Source organism: Carettochelys insculpta, chromosome 3, assembly GCF_033958435.1.
Source record: "Carettochelys insculpta isolate YL-2023 chromosome 3, ASM3395843v1, whole genome shotgun sequence".
Classification (NCBI taxonomy): domain Eukaryota; kingdom Metazoa; phylum Chordata; order Testudines; family Carettochelyidae; genus Carettochelys; species Carettochelys insculpta.
In genome coordinates, this window is record NC_134139.1 from 150,058,540 (window position 1) to 150,074,781 (window position 16,242).

Here is a 16,242-nt window from a genome sequence, read left to right on the forward strand (position 1 = left end):
ATGTGGAAAAAATGTGTTCCTAACCTGAAAGCGTGATTATCCAAAGCCCTGTGAAGTTAAGTGCCAACCAAACACCAACAACAGTAGTTAGTAGGACAGAGCACTGGATGGATTCCCCTCTCCCTCCAGAGGTGCATAATGGCCAGTCCGGATCCCCCACACTTTAAGCCAGGGGTAGACAACCAGTTAGGGACTAAGAGCCAAGGCTAGAATGCAAAGAGCCACAGGTAGCCATGTATTATATATTTATTTTTATCTCTCTGCACTCTATCCACATGGCTCTTTGTACTCTATTTATCTATCTAGAGATATATGTAAATAGATACATTTATTTTATCTATAATACATGCACACCCCCTCCCTCAGAGCCAGGCGCCCCCAGCGCCCTGCTCTGCCTTAGTGCCCTCCCTCCGAGCCAGGACCCCCAGACACCCCACTCTAACTTGATGCTGGCAACTCACCAGAGCTGCCGCCAACGTTGCTGCCACAAACTTCTCCCACCTAGTGCTGGGGCACTCACACAGAGTGGCTGACAGCATTCCTGGTGTGCGGCTCTGAGGAGGAGCCTTATGTAATGGCTCAAAGAGCCACATGCAGTTCGAGAGCGGTGGGTTGGCCACTTCTGTAAGCAGTCATACCAAGGCCCTAGGGCACGGGGAATGAAAAGGCAGCTGTCTCCTTGTCTCACACTTATGAAGAAGACCTTGTACAACCTAATGTCCCAAACCAGGTATGCCCAAAAGGGGAGGGGGAAACCTCATCACTGTCTGGCCACTCAAATCCTAGTAGGAGACATGGCTAGTAAGAGACATTTCAACTATGTCTACACTAGAGAGTTTTGTAGACAAAACTGGGGTTTTGTGGATAAAACTGATGGAGCTTCTACACACAAAATGCATTTTGTTGACAGAAACTATCAATAAAAAAGGCTGTGTAGCCATTTAGGGGGGCGGGGCGGGGTGTCTTTTGTTCAACAATGCAGATCACAAGGTTGATCCCCATTTATGTGTAGACGTAATCTGGTGACAGAAGTTTTGTCGGAACATCTCTTTCATCAGTAACTTCCATAGACAGATGCTTCTAGTGTAGACATAGACTTCCAGGAAAAAATTATACTACTCAGAAGTGAAAAGTTGTCTTTTGTTTTGACTCTTCCCCATAACTGCCAGTCTGTAACTTCTCCTGGGGTCAGAAATTGAAGCAGCATTTTTAATTCTCATGAGTTGTCACCAGCAGAAGTTCTGTAGGCCAAATTATGCCCCTGAAAAAAATCTGTGTAATCCAATTCCACTTTAAAAAAGGAATTTTGTGTATGGAGGAAAGCAAGGATGCTGCTTTCTGATGGAGTGGGAAGGTGAAGAGGAACACAGGAGCTGTCGTACAGATCAGTGGGTCTATCTGGAGCAGTATCTTGTCTCCAACAGCAGTCATTACCTGTAGAGTCAGAGGACTAATCCCATTTATGGGAGAAGTATGGACACATCTGCCCATGTGGGACACTTCTTAATTCAAGCTCGATGTCAGGATGGCAGTCGGTTTCTAGTGGAGTGCCCCAAGGTTCGGTTCTGGGTCCTGTTCTGTTCAACATATTTATCAATGACCTGGATGAGGGGTTAGATTGCACCCTCTGCAAGTTTGCGAATGACACTAAGCTAGGGGGAGAGGTAGATATGCTGGAGGATAGGGATAGGGTCCGGAGTTACTTCAACAAATTGGAAGACTGGGCTGCAAGAAATCTGATGAGGTTCAATAAGGACAAGTGCAGAGTCTTGCACTTGGGCCGGAAGAATCCCAAGCATTGTTACAGGCTGGGGTCCAACTGGCTCAGTCGTAGTTCTGCACAAAAGGACCTGGGAGTTGTAATGGACGAGAAGCTGGACATGAGTCCACAGTGTGCCATTGTAGCCAAGAAGGCTAATGGCATATTAGGTTGCATCAAGAGGAGCATTGCCAGCAGATCCAGAGAAGTGATTATTCCTCTTTGTTTGGCTTTGATGAGGCAGCATCTGGAGTACTGTGTCCAGTTCTGGGCCCCCAGTTACAGGAAGGATGTGGATACACTGGATAGGGTCCAGCGGAGGGCAACCAAAATAATTAGGGGGCTGGAGCATATGACCTATGAAGAAAGGTTGAGGGAATTGGGACTGTTTCGTCTGCAGAAGAGAAGACTGAGGGGGGAGCTTGATAACAGCCTTCAACTTACTGAAGGGAGGTTGCAAAGATTCTGGAGAGAGGCTGTTCACAGTGGTCACGGATGGCAGAACACGGAACAAAGGTCTCAAGTTACGGTTAGGAAGGTCCAGGTTGAACATTAGGAAAAAAATTTTCACTAGGAGGGTGGTGAAGCATTGGAATGGTCTACCCAGGGAAGTAGTGGAGTCTCCATCCCTGGAGATGTTTAAATCTTGCCTCGACAAAGCCCTGGCTGGGGTGATCTGATGGGTTTGGCCCTACCTAGGGCAGGGGGCTGGACTTGATGGCTTTTTTAGGTCTCTTCCAGCTCTATTGTTCTGTGATTCAGGAAGTTAATCATAGGCACATATCGTGAAACATGATTTTTTATATCCCTCGTGTGATTTTCTTTTCTTTTATTCTTTCCAGAGTAACAGTAGGTGTTCTCCATTATTCACATGAGTGTCTGATCTCTTCTTGAACATTAACCTTATCTAGTATTTGATGGCATCTGCCTTCTAATCATTTCTACATTCTCTGTGTACAGTGGGTTCCTGTGTTAGGACACTCAGATTGCAACAGTAGCAAGGAAAACATTCTTCTACCTTCAAGTCAAGAAACAGTGCTTGCTCTTCTGTCCTACTGAATGGGAGGGTGGTTAGATTTAGTCAGAGAATGATGTGAGGTGGGCATTTACACATAAATGCCCCTTCAATTGATTGTTGGTGGTCACTTTATAACGAATAGGACATCTTCATGTCACCCTCCTATTTCTGAGTTCGTTGATGGCTGATCAGCCCAATTCTGGGGCCGCAGATCTTATCACAGAGGGGGCAAGTTCTGCTAGTTGTTGGAGGGATGCAGGGCAATTTTTGCCACTTTTTTTCTTCTTCTTCACTTCTCCTCACCTGCACTGCTGAGGGATCTCTCAAATTGTTCCACCCTGTCGCAGATTACTGCTCTCCACTGGGGACAGTCCTGAGCGGGGCTCTCCCAAGTGTCAACACCAGTGCTGCACTTTTTCATGTGTGCCTTTAGCACATCCTCTGGCCCCCAATGCTCCTCTGTTCTTCCTCAATTAATTATGTCAGAGTACGTTGTGGTGGGGGCAGGATCACATTAAATCCTGATCGTGCCCCACAAAGGGGAATAGATGTTATTCCCATTTACAGAAGGAAGATGTTTGGTGAGATCTCTTGGGCCTGATTTCCCCCTTCCTGCCCAGAAATGCTGAGCACTTAGCACTTCAATTGGCCAAAGCAACATTCATAATTTTTTCAAAACTTTTTCCATTGTTTGGCAAAAAAAGGCAAAATGGCCCGCATTTTGGGAAGAGAACTTTCTTACCAGTTTCTGGTATTTCCGAATGTACGTAGCGTTGCATTTCATTGCTCAAGCAGATCATTTCATTGTGCCACTGAAGCTAGTGAGGTCATTTTGATGCCACTTGCAAGGGCTTTCACTGTCTCTTGATAACCCAGAGCAGAGTTGTTCCTGACACCATATTAAAACCTTCCTGCTCTGAGCCTATGAGGGCTGTTTTGGGGTGAGTCACTGGAACCCATGTAAGCCAATGTGACTCAGATAGCCTTAACAACAGCATACAAGGTAATCCTGGATACAAAGCCAGATGATAAATCAGTAGTAAAGGTCGAGATGGAGTAGCATAACTTTGGTTTCTGCTGAAATTCCAGTAAACTACTGAATCTAAAATATTGTATAGTAGGGGCCATAGCAAGACAAAATTCACTTTTATCCTGCTTCTTAGCATTAACACTAAAACAAGTTATAGATTTCTGCTGTTACTGTTACACCACTACCAAGTTTGACCTGGTTCTGCTGCCTCTCCTCCAAAACAACTTTTAGTGGTTTCCATGGACACTGAAACAGACATTTACTATTTGTTGTAAGATCACTTTTTAAATTGCAGGCTGTCTGGTTTTACTGTGTAGGAGCTGAGCCAGACAAAATGCTCTGAAGGTTCAATAGTGCATCAGTGAAGATGGACACACTTATTAACTAATTCATTATATGTAAGCACTTTAATTCTTAAGAAGTGGCTGTTCTGTTTGTTAAAGGCCCAGGGCTGGGGAGAGACTTGCCAGACCCCTGAGCAAGGTGGGAGAGGTGGTGTGCTTTGTGCCTGTGGAAAGGGGAGAGTCTTGGGCAGAAGGAGCAGGCTGGTGAAGCTAGCCTTCTCCAGCCAGTTCTTCAGTGGTACCTGGAGTGTGCTGTGGGTCTCCAGCAGCAATTTAAAGGGTACAGGGCTCCAGCTGCTGCTGCTGCCACTGTACAGGTCCAGGGGATGGAATCTCCATCCCTACAGGTTTCTGAGTCCTGGCTTGACAAAGTCCTGGCTGGGCTGATTTAGTTGGGATTCGTCCTGCCTTGAGCAGGGGGTTGGACTTGATGACCTCCTGAGGTCCCTTCCAGCCCTAGGATTCTATGATTCTATTGGCACTGGCAGCTGGGATTCCCTGGCCCTTATAAATTACCAGGCCCTAGGACAGCTGTCCTCTTTGCTCCTGCCTTTTGGTGGCCCTGTTGAAGCCTGCCTGCTCCATAAATACTGCTCCATTGGCTCTCTGAATAGATTATGGCATAAGAATGATAGTGCCAGCTTACCTGCATGGCTCTGATCATAGGTTTCATCCCCAACTTCTCTTCTATCTTAATAAACAGTTCTGTTAATAGCTTCCTGCAGTACTTTTTTTCTAGGAAAAAAAATGGTGTCAGAACTCAAGTCTTAGGATTCCTTATAGGGGTTAGGGTGTTCAATTTTAATGTCTCGGTCCCTGTGCTGCTGCAGAACTGGTGGGAGGCACCTGCTCAGTCCCCATGCTGCTGCAGAACTAGTGGTGAAAATTTTTGGTGTTCTTACGGAAGAAAGTTGCTGGAATTCTGTTGCAGTGCGTTCCGCCAGAAAAAAAGCCCTGGCTTCCTGTTATGGTTCTGCAGATTAGTTGGGATGAACTGCCTGCAACAATTTTTGACAGATGACCAGTTATGCAAGCATGGATCAATCAGAAATGGGCCATGAAAAATGCATGAGATTAAATCAGAAACCTCATGATTTCTAAGCCAATCTCAGTCAAACCTTTTTGATTCTTCTAATTTGCCTTCTGATTTTTGAACCTCTAGGATACATTGGGGTCACATTTCCAAGCATTTCTCTGCAACTGTGAGGACTAGAAACATGCTATTTCTTTTTCTTTCCTCAAGGTCCTGCATATTGATGTGACTCCACATGCTGGGTGTTTGAGAATGCTCAATATCATGAGTCAAGACAAAATTCTGAGAGTTGGCAGCACTGTACCATGGCTTTATAAGTAAAGCAAGAGAGTTTTTATAATACCCTCAGTGACTGTGTGTAGCCTGTGTTTAAAAACAAACACACACACAAGAGGAAGCCAAGCAGGGGGAGCCAGGGGAATGTTTGAGGCATAAATTCTTGAATACTGCAGAGAGAGATGCAATGGACTTGGGAATTTGGTTTTGGATCCAGGAAAGTTAGATCTTCATCTGGTTATGAATAAAGTGACCATCCATCCCGGTTTCAGATTTGGGATGCCAGGATAGTGCCTCGATTTATTTTGTCAAAGGGGCTAATTGCACCGTATTGTCAGGTGGCTGCTGCCCACTTCCCCCAGTGTGGAAACCACACCCGACCATGGCTACCTCACCCCCCACCTACCCCCAGCTGGGCGAGCTGGGAGCCGGACTTGCGCAGCAGAGTAGCTTCTTCCCAACTTCCCCCCGCTGAGGGAGCTGGACCCAGCCACAGCTGCCCCACCCCCTAGCTTCCCCCAGCTGGGGTAGCCAGGAGCTCCCCAGCTTCCTCCGCCATGCTGTGACTGCCCCCCCACAGCTTCCCTCAGCTGGGGGAGCGGGGAGCCAGACCTGCGCATCAGTGTGGCTGCTTCCCAGCTTCCACCAGCTCCCCTGCAGTGGCGCAGCTGCCCCACAACTTCTCCCCGCTGGGGAAGCCAGAGCTGGACCCACAGCATGGCTGCCCTGCCAGCTTCCCTCAGCTGTGGTAACCAGGCAGCTGCCTCCCCAAGCTTCCCTCAGCCAGAGGGGCCAGGAGTGGCAGCACGGTGGGCCTCCAGCTGGTAGAAGCCACGAGCTTCACTGGGAGGGTGACAGCCCACATAGGGCAGCTATCCCCTCACTCCCAGCTAGGGTGACCATCTGTCCCATTTTGTCCAGGATGGCATCATTCCCCTTGTCCCATATTTGGGTGGGGGAGATATGGTCACCCTAGTTATGAAGGGTAACAATGTTTTGGATATAGAGTGAACAAGGCAAATGAATTCGTACTGTTACATGGATCTTGGCATGGGAACAGAGAGTACTTTGATAATGGATTGAACAGTGCGTAGTCTCCCAGTAATTTGTGTAAACCTATCTGTAAATTCTTCTTTAAAACAACATTACATTTTTACAACAGTACTCCTAAATTTATGTCAACAAATATCCCTACAACATCAATACCTCGGTATCAGTGGAAATAACATCTTTTTTACAAATCTCTGCCAAATAATGCACTGGCACTTTCCACACTGATAGCTATGTTATGGATTTAAAGCACAAACCTAAAATAAATGCAAGTGTACTTTGTTTCTGCTTCAAAGTGTTATATGAAGAAGTCTGAAAAACAATCATTGTACATAACACCTATTTAAATCATTTTTCTGATAATAATAGATATCGTTCATACGGAAGCCTGTTCATTCTGAGAGGTGTCAGCATATCCAGTTGCTCTGTAACTGCTATATGTCAAGTAGAAAATTTGTGTTAGACCCAAGCCTTTGATCAGTTGGATCGTTGTAGTCAACAGAGAAATACCATGTGTGTACGGTTTTGTATGTGGAAATGTGCCCAGGAAAAATAAACACTTTTAAGTCTCTAAAACTGTTATTAGGCAGCCAAGCCTATTTTTATGTTAGCTTACCACTATTGCAATATGTAGTATGGTGACCAAGTGCTGACATATGGTACTCCTGTTCAACCGTTTCACTTCTGACCAGCGTTGATCCAGTGAAGCCAGACTGCTTGAAACTACTCACTCTATTCTGATCTCATCTCATGCTTTCTTGCATGAACAGCAAGCTAATGAGGCATCCATCTTATAAAGCTAGCACAGAATAAATTTGACTTGAAATGTAGAGATATGTCCTGTTGGGTAAACGGTAGAATGATGGTAGAGACCTACATTTAGAATAATTCAGGTCAAAGCTGTGTGTTAAAATCTTTTTCAACTCTGCCTCGGAAGATAACATTCTGAGACTAAATGATGCCACATATATATTGATCAAAGAGGAAATCTGAAATAATATATTTACACCCAGGTAAAGGGGGAAATGTGTAGTAAATTACAATAGTTGGAGGATAAAATCTGACATTTGACACTGTTTTTCAAAGTACTAAATGATTTTGTGTGACTTCCAATAAGCCTCTCTAATTTAAATAAATGTATTTTACATGAAACAAAGCATTAAGACGGTCTCGGACACTAACTGAACATAAAAACAGGTAGAAAATGTCTGAACCTTGAAATGTAAAGGGAAAAACACACTTTATATATAATAATGTACTTATTCCATCTTTTTTTCAGGTTAAAGAAGCTTCTTGAACAGGAAAAAGTCTATCAAGCCCGCAAAGAGAAAGAACATACAAAGAGACTCAATAAACTGAGAGACGAACTGGTCAAACTCAAGTCATTTGCACTCATGCTGGTGGATGAGAGACAAATGCATATTGAACAACTTGGTCAGCAAAGTCAGAAAATACAAGACCTTTCTCAGAAACTCAAGGAAGAAGAAGAAAAGCTTAAAGTTATTGGTTCAAAAACAAAAGAAGATGGGCAAAAATTGATGAAGTTAGAAGCAGAACTTGAACACAAGACATTATCATTTTCTCAAGAGCAAGAGGAGATGACTACTAAACTGGTTAATCAAGAGTCACATAACAGACAGCTGAGACTTAAACTGGTTGGTTTGACTCGTAGAATTGAGGAGCTGGAAGACACTAACAAAAATCTTCAAAAGGCTGAGGAAGAACTTCAAGAATTAAGAGACAAAATAGCAAAAGGAGAATGTGGAAACTCTAGCTTGATGGCTGAAGTGGAAAACCTACGTAAGCGTGTACTTGAAATGGAAGGCAAAGATGAGGAGATCACAAAAACCGAATCCCAGTGTAGAGAGCTGAAGAAGAAACTGCAAGAGGAAGAACACCATAGCAAAGAGCTGAAACTTGAAGTGGAAAAGTTGCAGAAGAGAATGTCAGAGCTGGAAAAGCTGGAAGAGGCTTTTAGTAAAAGTAAGTCTGAATGTACTCAGCTGCATTTAAATCTTGAGAAAGAAAAGAATGTAACTAAAGACTTAATAAGTGAGTTGGACATGGTGAAGACTCGAGTGAAAGATCTTGAATCTTCAGAAAGTAGGTTGGGAAAAGCTGAATTAAGCTTAAAAGAGGACCTTACCAAGCTGAAGTCATTTACTGTCATGTTGGTGGATGAAAGAAAAAATATGATGGAAAAAATAAAGCAGGAAGAAAGAAAAGTTGAAGGTCTGAACAAAAATGTCAAGTTAGAGCAAGGTAAAGTTATGGATGTGACTGAGAAATTAATAGATGAAAGTAAGAAGCTTTTGAAACTAAAAACTGAAATGGAAGAAAAAGTGTCCAATTTGACAAAGGAAAGAGATGAGTTACTTGGGAAACTGAGAAGTGAAGAAGAAAAATCTTCTGAACTGAGCTGTAGAGTTGATCTGCTAAAGAAAAGAATTGAAGGTATAGAGGAAGTTGAAAGAGAAATAGCAAGAGGTCGAGCAAGAAAAGGGCCAGAACTTACTTATCATGAGGACAACAAGATTAAAGAACTAACCATTGAAATTGAAAGGCTGAAAAAACGCCTCAAACAATTGGAAGTGGTTGAAGGAGACTTGATGAAGACTGAGGATGAATATGATCAGCTGGAGCAGAAATTTAGGACTGAGCAAGACAAAGCTAACTTCCTTTCTCAGCAGCTGGAGGAAATGAAGCTCCAGATTGCCAGAAATAAAGCAATAGAGAAGGGTGAAGTGGTGAGTCAGGAAGCAGAGCTGAGGCAGAGGTTTCGGTTAGAAGAGGCTAAAAGCAGAGATTTGAAAGCAGAAGTGCAAGCTCTTAAGGAAAAAATTCATGAGCTGATGAACAAAGAAGATCAGCTTTCCCAGCTCCAAGTTGACTATTCCGTTCTTCAGCAAAGATTTATGGAAGAAGAAAGTAAAAATAAAAACATGGGGCAGGAAGTCCTGAACTTAACAAAAGAATTAGAACTTTCTAAGCGTTACAGCCGTGTCCTCAGACCCAGCATGAATGGTAGAAGAATGGTCGATGTTCCTGTGACGTCCACTGGGGTGCAGACTGATGCAGTGAGCAGTGAAGCAGCAGAAGAAGAAACCCCAGCTGTGTTTATAAGGAAATCCTTCCAAGAGGAAAATCACATAATGAGTAATCTGCGACAGGTAGGGCTGAAAAAGCCCATGGAGCGCTCCTCTGTGCTTGACAGGTATCCCCCAGCAGCAAATGAGCTTGCAATGAGGAAATCTTGGATACCATGGATGAGAAAAAGAGAGAATGTGTCCCAGACAGCCCATGATAAAGGTGCCCAAACACATGGTAGCCCAGGACATCCTGGAGAGGTTGTCCTTTCCCCAAAGCAGGGGCAACCTCTCCATATTCGGGTGACACCAGATCATGAAAATAGTACAGCTACTCTGGAGATAACTAGTCCAACATCTGAGGAATTCTTTTCAAGTACCACTGTCATTCCAACATTGGGAAATCAGAAGCCACGGATTACAATCATTCCTTCTCCAAATACCATGTCACAAAAAGGAAAAGGTGGTGAGACCTCAGTGGGCCCAGAGCGTGCTATGTCACCTGTTACGATAACTACATTTTCCAGAGAAAAACCCTCAGATGGAGGGAGAGCTCCTTTCATGGAAAGACCCACGTCTCCCATTCAGATTATGACAGTATCTACATCTGCAGCACCAGCAGAAATCTCTGTCTCTCCAGAATTACAGGATATGACCATGGGAAGAGCTGTTTTCAAAGTAACCCCAGAGAAACAAACTGTCCCAACCCCAATCCGAAAGTACAATGCCAATGCCAACATTATAACAACAGAGGACAACAAAATTCATATTCACTTAGGTTCTCAGTTTAAACGCTCCCCTGGTGGTTGTTCTGAGGGAGCTAGTCCTGTGATAACAGTCAGACCAATGAATGTTGCAGCAGAAAAGGAGGTTATAACTGGTACTGTTCTTCGTTCCCCAAGGAACCACTTCTCCCCTAGGCCTGGAGCAAGCAAAGTGACAAGTACCATAACTATAACTCCAGTTACAACATCATCCACACGAGGAACACAATCAGTGGTAAGTAGCAGAGGATTTCATGGGATATCTGCCCAGACTTCCTGGTAGGGAGATGGCAAGCCACAAAATGGGCTTGGTGTGAGACCGCCATTGTGGAAGAACAGTTGAAAAGAACTGTTAATGCTACTGACTTCACGGCACTTATTCTGGATTTCAGCTGGGGGTAAAGCAGAACTTTCCCTGTGGCTGTGTTTTTAAATAGCCCATTTTGACATTATCTTACTATAACTAGTGACAGACAGGTAGCTGTGTTAGTCTGTATTCTATCAAAACAAAAAAAGGAGTCAAGTAGCACTTTAAAGACTAACGAAATAATTTATTAGGTGATGAGCATTCGTGAGACAGACTCACTTCTTCAGATCATAGCCTTACCAGAACAGACTCAATATATAAAGCACAGAGGTCCAAAAATTATCAAGGTTGACAAATCAGAAAATTGTTATCAAGGTTGGCAAATCAGAAGAGCAGAGGTGCAGCAGGAAGCGGGTGTGAGGTAGGGAAGTCAAGAGTTAGATACCTGGGGAGAGCCTTCCAAGGAAAACCCTACAAAACTGTAGGAAATGAAAGAATTAATGGTGCTGTAAACTTTACTAGGGTGGTTTGGCCAGAGAGGAAGAAAGGGCATTTTGTAGAGAAACCCTGTTTCTACTTTATATAGGTGTGAGTTCTTAACTTAGTCCATCATGCTAGCTCTACTGACTGAGATGATATATGTAGCAATACAATATCCAGTGAGGTGAATAAAGAACAGAGTGAGAGATTTAATTCTGAAGTTTGTGGCTCTTGTCAGTTTTATGACAGATTTACCATTTTTAACTTTTAACCTAATAAATTATTTTGTTAGTCTTTAAAGTGCTACTTTACTGCTTTTTTGTTTCAGTTTGAAGGAAATTACAGACACCTTCTTGGAAGTGCTCATGTGGTTGACTAACTTATGCAAGCCACAAACACCCATAATTAAGAGTCCTGCAGTTTCTTCATCAGTGTGGTCCGTGCCGGTTCTATACCATTCTTACCGGCCTGAAACCCCATTCTCTAGTATGTTAAGGCTATTTGTTTCCCACTATACCACTAGGCCACTCTCATACTAAGAGTGTTACAAAAGATACAATTCTGCAAGTGGCGTAGTGGTTCTCAGATACACTCAATTGGATTTGAGTTATTAACTGCTTAAGAAGATGCTAACTTTTCAAAAAGTCCAAATCATTGCTGTTTGTTAAAACAGCCAACCATCCTCACTGGGATCCTCAGACAAATATACTAAGTCAGCATGATCTGCCATGAACCACCATTATGGATGAAAATATCTTTGGCCGTTGTATGTGTTTATTCCTCTGTTGAAATTTAGTTCTGGGTACCTATAATGTTTCACTAGTGTGTACTTCTGTGAACAGAACAGTTTAGCTTCACTGTGCAAGTCCTAATGAGGCAGCAAGATAGGTGTCCTGCCTTAAATTCTTAAAAGTATACAGAGCCAAATTCTGGCTAATTGTATATATTTACAAAGAGCAGAAAAAATGCAGTTACCTGCAAATGTGCAGGGCAGAAGGGAGCCACCAGATTCTGAATCCTGCAAAATGACACCCAGAGATTGCACTGTAGGCTCCCTACAATCACAGGTAAGGCAGAAGCAGCTCTAGCCATTTCTCAACCAGTAAAAAAATGTTAGTTGTCCCCCACCAGCAGCTGAAACCCCAAATCACCACAACTGGCCAATCAGCGAAAGGAAGGAGACCTAAATGCTTATATCAGTGCTATAGGGGTATAGAAGCCATTGGAAGTAGGTGCTAAAGTTGTCAGCATCCTGTTTGGCCACTCCTTGGCGAGGAGCATTTGAAACACAGTCATCATGTTTATTCAGTCATATTGGCCAGACAGTGGGGACCTACATGCACCCATTTTTCCTTCACTTAGCGAGAAAAGAGTGTATGTGGAGTTGTGCGTTGAGCTAGTACCAGCTGTGATATAGTAACAGAGAGTAAGCCGTGCTAGTCTATACACTATCAAAACAAAAAGCAGTCAAGTAGCATTTTAAAGACTAGCAAAATAGTTTATTAGGTGAGCTTTCGTGGGACAGACCCACTTCTTCAGACCACATCCAGAGTCTGTTCTGGTCTGGATGTGGTCTGAAGAAGTGGGTCTGTCCCACGAAAGCTCACCTAATAAACTATTTTGCTTGTCTTTAAAGTGCTACTTGACTGCTTTTTGTTTTGACAGCTGTGATACGAGTGACATGTTAATGAGCCTCCCAGGGGATGGGGAAGGAGATGAAGATGCTCAAAATACATTTAAATGATTTTTGAGTGTTTTAGACATGAAACTAGTAACTCTGGAGTGTCAAAATCTTCAGTTAATAATTTACATGTCATTTAAACTCAAGAAATGCCAGAGATTCCAGCTACTTCATTTAATAGCTGCATGTTTACACACTGGGAAAAGCTTTCAGAGAGTGCAGGATGTTTGTCATTTTGGCTCCAGGGTATGTTGACATATTTTCTGACTCTGATAGAAAGTATTTGCATGGTGTGCTGTACGGTAGTCTGTGGATCTCACTTGTTTTGACATAACAATGTGAGTTCCTTTCAGTGTTGCTGGAAATGCTGCTTTTGATTGTTGAAAATGATTTGCTTCCCACTGGTCTGTCAGCATTCAGATTTCCCAATTGTGACTTTATTTTATTTTGTATATGCATGCATCTGCTTTTGCACTATTCTTGGAAAATTAAGAAATGGAGACCACTGATTGGTAAGGATAGAGGTAGTTTGCCTCCTTTTGGAATGCTCAGTACATATAAACAGGCCCTGTATACTCCTTTGCAACTAGAAACTAAATTCTGTACCAAGGGTCCCAGATTCTACTGCAGTCTGGTGCAGTAGGCAGTGATTCTGTGGCAGATTAATTTAAAGTCAGATTTGTAATGTGCACCTAAATGTTACAATCAACAAAGTGCCTGCAACACTATTTATTTTGTTGACTGGATTTAGATTATGTTGCTTCCTCATTTCTTCATTTGCTGTTTTCAGCGTGCTGCAGATTTGCTCTTCATACTGCAAAATTATTATATAGAAATTGTTATGGAACCTGCAAGTATTTTTAGCTTCTAGGCTGGGGATAGTTGGGACTCCTGGAATTTGAGAAGCTATTCTTAGAGTTTGGGATTAGAATATTAACTGATTTTTTATTTTTTGTTTCTGTTTAAAATGATCAATAGGTATGCAGTTAATAATGTTAATTAAGCTTCAAATCTGATAGCCCACTGAGATAAATAGGGCAGTGCACGTGTACCACTGTATCAGTTTACACTTGCATTATGTTATGTTCTCAATCACAAAGACTATACATATGTTCTGTAAATGTGAGTTAGATTCTGGCCTATAGTTCTGTGTCACAGAACAACTTTCAAATTCTTTTGCTGCAGAATATGTTGGCCTTTCATATGGACAGGAAGTAGAAAAGACCTCTTAGTCAATGTCTTCCTTCAGAGGTGCTGATCTTGCCTATATTAATGTAGGTAAGGGATGGAGACTTCACTGCTTTTCTTTCCTTTCCTTGCTTCCATCCCTTATTTCCTCCCTCCCAAAAATAAAAGATTATGCCAGTTCTCTGGATCTAAACAGATTCAGACTTTAGGAGAGTATTAATCCAGAGCTTTGTAGCTGGCCCCCATCTCTAATGAGCCAACCCAAAATCTGAAGAGAAAACCAAGTAAGGTGGCAAAAACACAAAGCAGACTGTGAAGAGCTTCAAAAAAATCTCACAAAACTAAGTGATTGGGAAACAAAATGGCAAATGAAATTTAATGTTGATAAATGTAAAGTAATACACATTTGGAAAACATAATCCCAAATATACATACAAAATGATGGTGACTAATTTAGTCGTAACCACTCAAAAGAATGATCTTGGAGTCACTGTAAATAGTTCTCTGAAAACATTCATTCAGCGTGCAGCAGCAGTCAACAAAGCAATCAGAATGTTAGGACTCATTAAAAAAGGGGATAGAGAATAAGACAGAGAATATTTCATTGACTCTATATAAATCCATGGTACACTCACATTTTGAATACTGCATACAGATGTGGTTGCCTCATTTCAAAAAAGATATATTGGCATTGGAAAAGGTCCAGTAAAGGACAACAAAAATGATTAGGGGGTTGGAACTGGTGCCATATGAAGAACGATTGAAAAGACTGGGACTTTTCATCTTAGAAAAGAGGAGACTAAGGGGAGATATGACAAAGGTCTATGAAATGATGACAGGTATGGAAAAGGTGAATAAGAAAAAGTTATTTACTTGTCCCCATAACATAAGATCTGGGGGTCACCAAATAGGTAGCAGATTTAAAACTAACAAAAGGAAGTTGTTCTTCATATGGCACATGGTAGACCTCTGGAACTCCTTGCCAGAGGATGTTGTAAACAGTAGGACTTTAACTGGGTTCAAAAAAGAACTAGATAAATTCAATGGCTATTATCCAGGATGGGTAGGAATGGTGTTCCTAGCCTCTGTTTGTAGAGGCTGGAAACGGATGACAGGGGAGGGATCACTCACTGACTACCTGTTCTGTTCACGACCTCTGGGGTAGCTGGCATTGTTGGAAGACAGGATAGTGGGCTAGACCCAGTATGGCCATTCTTATGTTCTTAGAAAGGCCTGGATCTGACCTCTAAATCTTGGGTCCTTTTCCAGCATGCTGTTTGCCATTGTGTAGCAACTGTTTTAGCGTGAAGTGTCTACTTCACCATTGGTGCTTTACTTCATGTCTCTTAATATTTAAATATGCTGCAAAGGAAACAACCATCCTTAATGTCAAAGGAGATGTCCTCATCCCAAAGTTGAACAGCAGTTAAATAACGTAGGTGCCGAAGTGCCTGAGAGATGTTGAGTAGCTGAGGCACTCACAGTAGTTGAGTAGTGAGGGGAGCACTTCTGTTGACAGCTGTACTACACTCCCTACAATGAATAATGCACGCAGATCTGTTGACAGAAAGCTGGTGTGGATGTTCTGCGGGACCTTCTATCAACAGACAGGGCTTCCAGGATGCCAGGCAGCCCTGTTTGCTGTGCTTCCAGTTGTCCATTTTGCCAATAGAGCAGCCAGGCAGTCCGACTGCTCTCTGTCGACAGAGCAGATTACTTTTGCAAGCCACTTAGCAGTTCGGCTGCACTCAGTCAACAAAAGTTTTTGTCAGAAGATATCTTCCGACAAACACTTCTGTTAATAAATCCCAGTTATCTAAACATAGCCTCAGGCTGGTACTCTCCCAACATAAGTGAAAGGAAACTGCCTGACAAGGCATTCTTTGAGAGGGGTTTGGAATTTGCTCCCCATCATTAGTGTACAAAAACCAAGATTTCTTAACCTTCTTGACATGTTGCAAAGTCCATCTTTTCTCTTTTTTGTTAAAGAAGGCCTGGAGAGGGGTAGAGATATTTGTGGCTAGTTGTTTTTTTTTAATTCATGGGAGAGGTGCCCACTGCACTGGATGAGTGCTTCAGAGCGTATCCCCAGAAGAACTGAGACCACTGACAAGGAAGAGTGAATTTTCTGTTATACACGCTTAGCTCATGTGGTAGAACAGATGGCTTTAACCCTTAAGGTTGCAGGTTCATTTCTTCCTGCTGATGACTCAGGTCTATTGGCCT

General features: G+C 42.7%; 1 protein-coding gene across 3 annotated transcripts in view; it reads left to right on the forward strand.

The window, feature by feature from the left end:
• Positions 1-16,242, forward strand: part of FILIP1 (filamin A interacting protein 1) — a 153,573-nt gene that overhangs the window by 128,026 nt on the left and 9,305 nt on the right. For all 3 annotated transcript variants that reach the window (XM_074991003.1, XM_074991004.1, XM_074991005.1), the window contains one exon: positions 7,790-10,595. In XM_074991003.1, the coding sequence (XP_074847104.1) occupies positions 7,790-10,595 (2,806 nt within the window). The remainder of the gene's footprint in view (positions 1-7,789; positions 10,596-16,242) is intronic.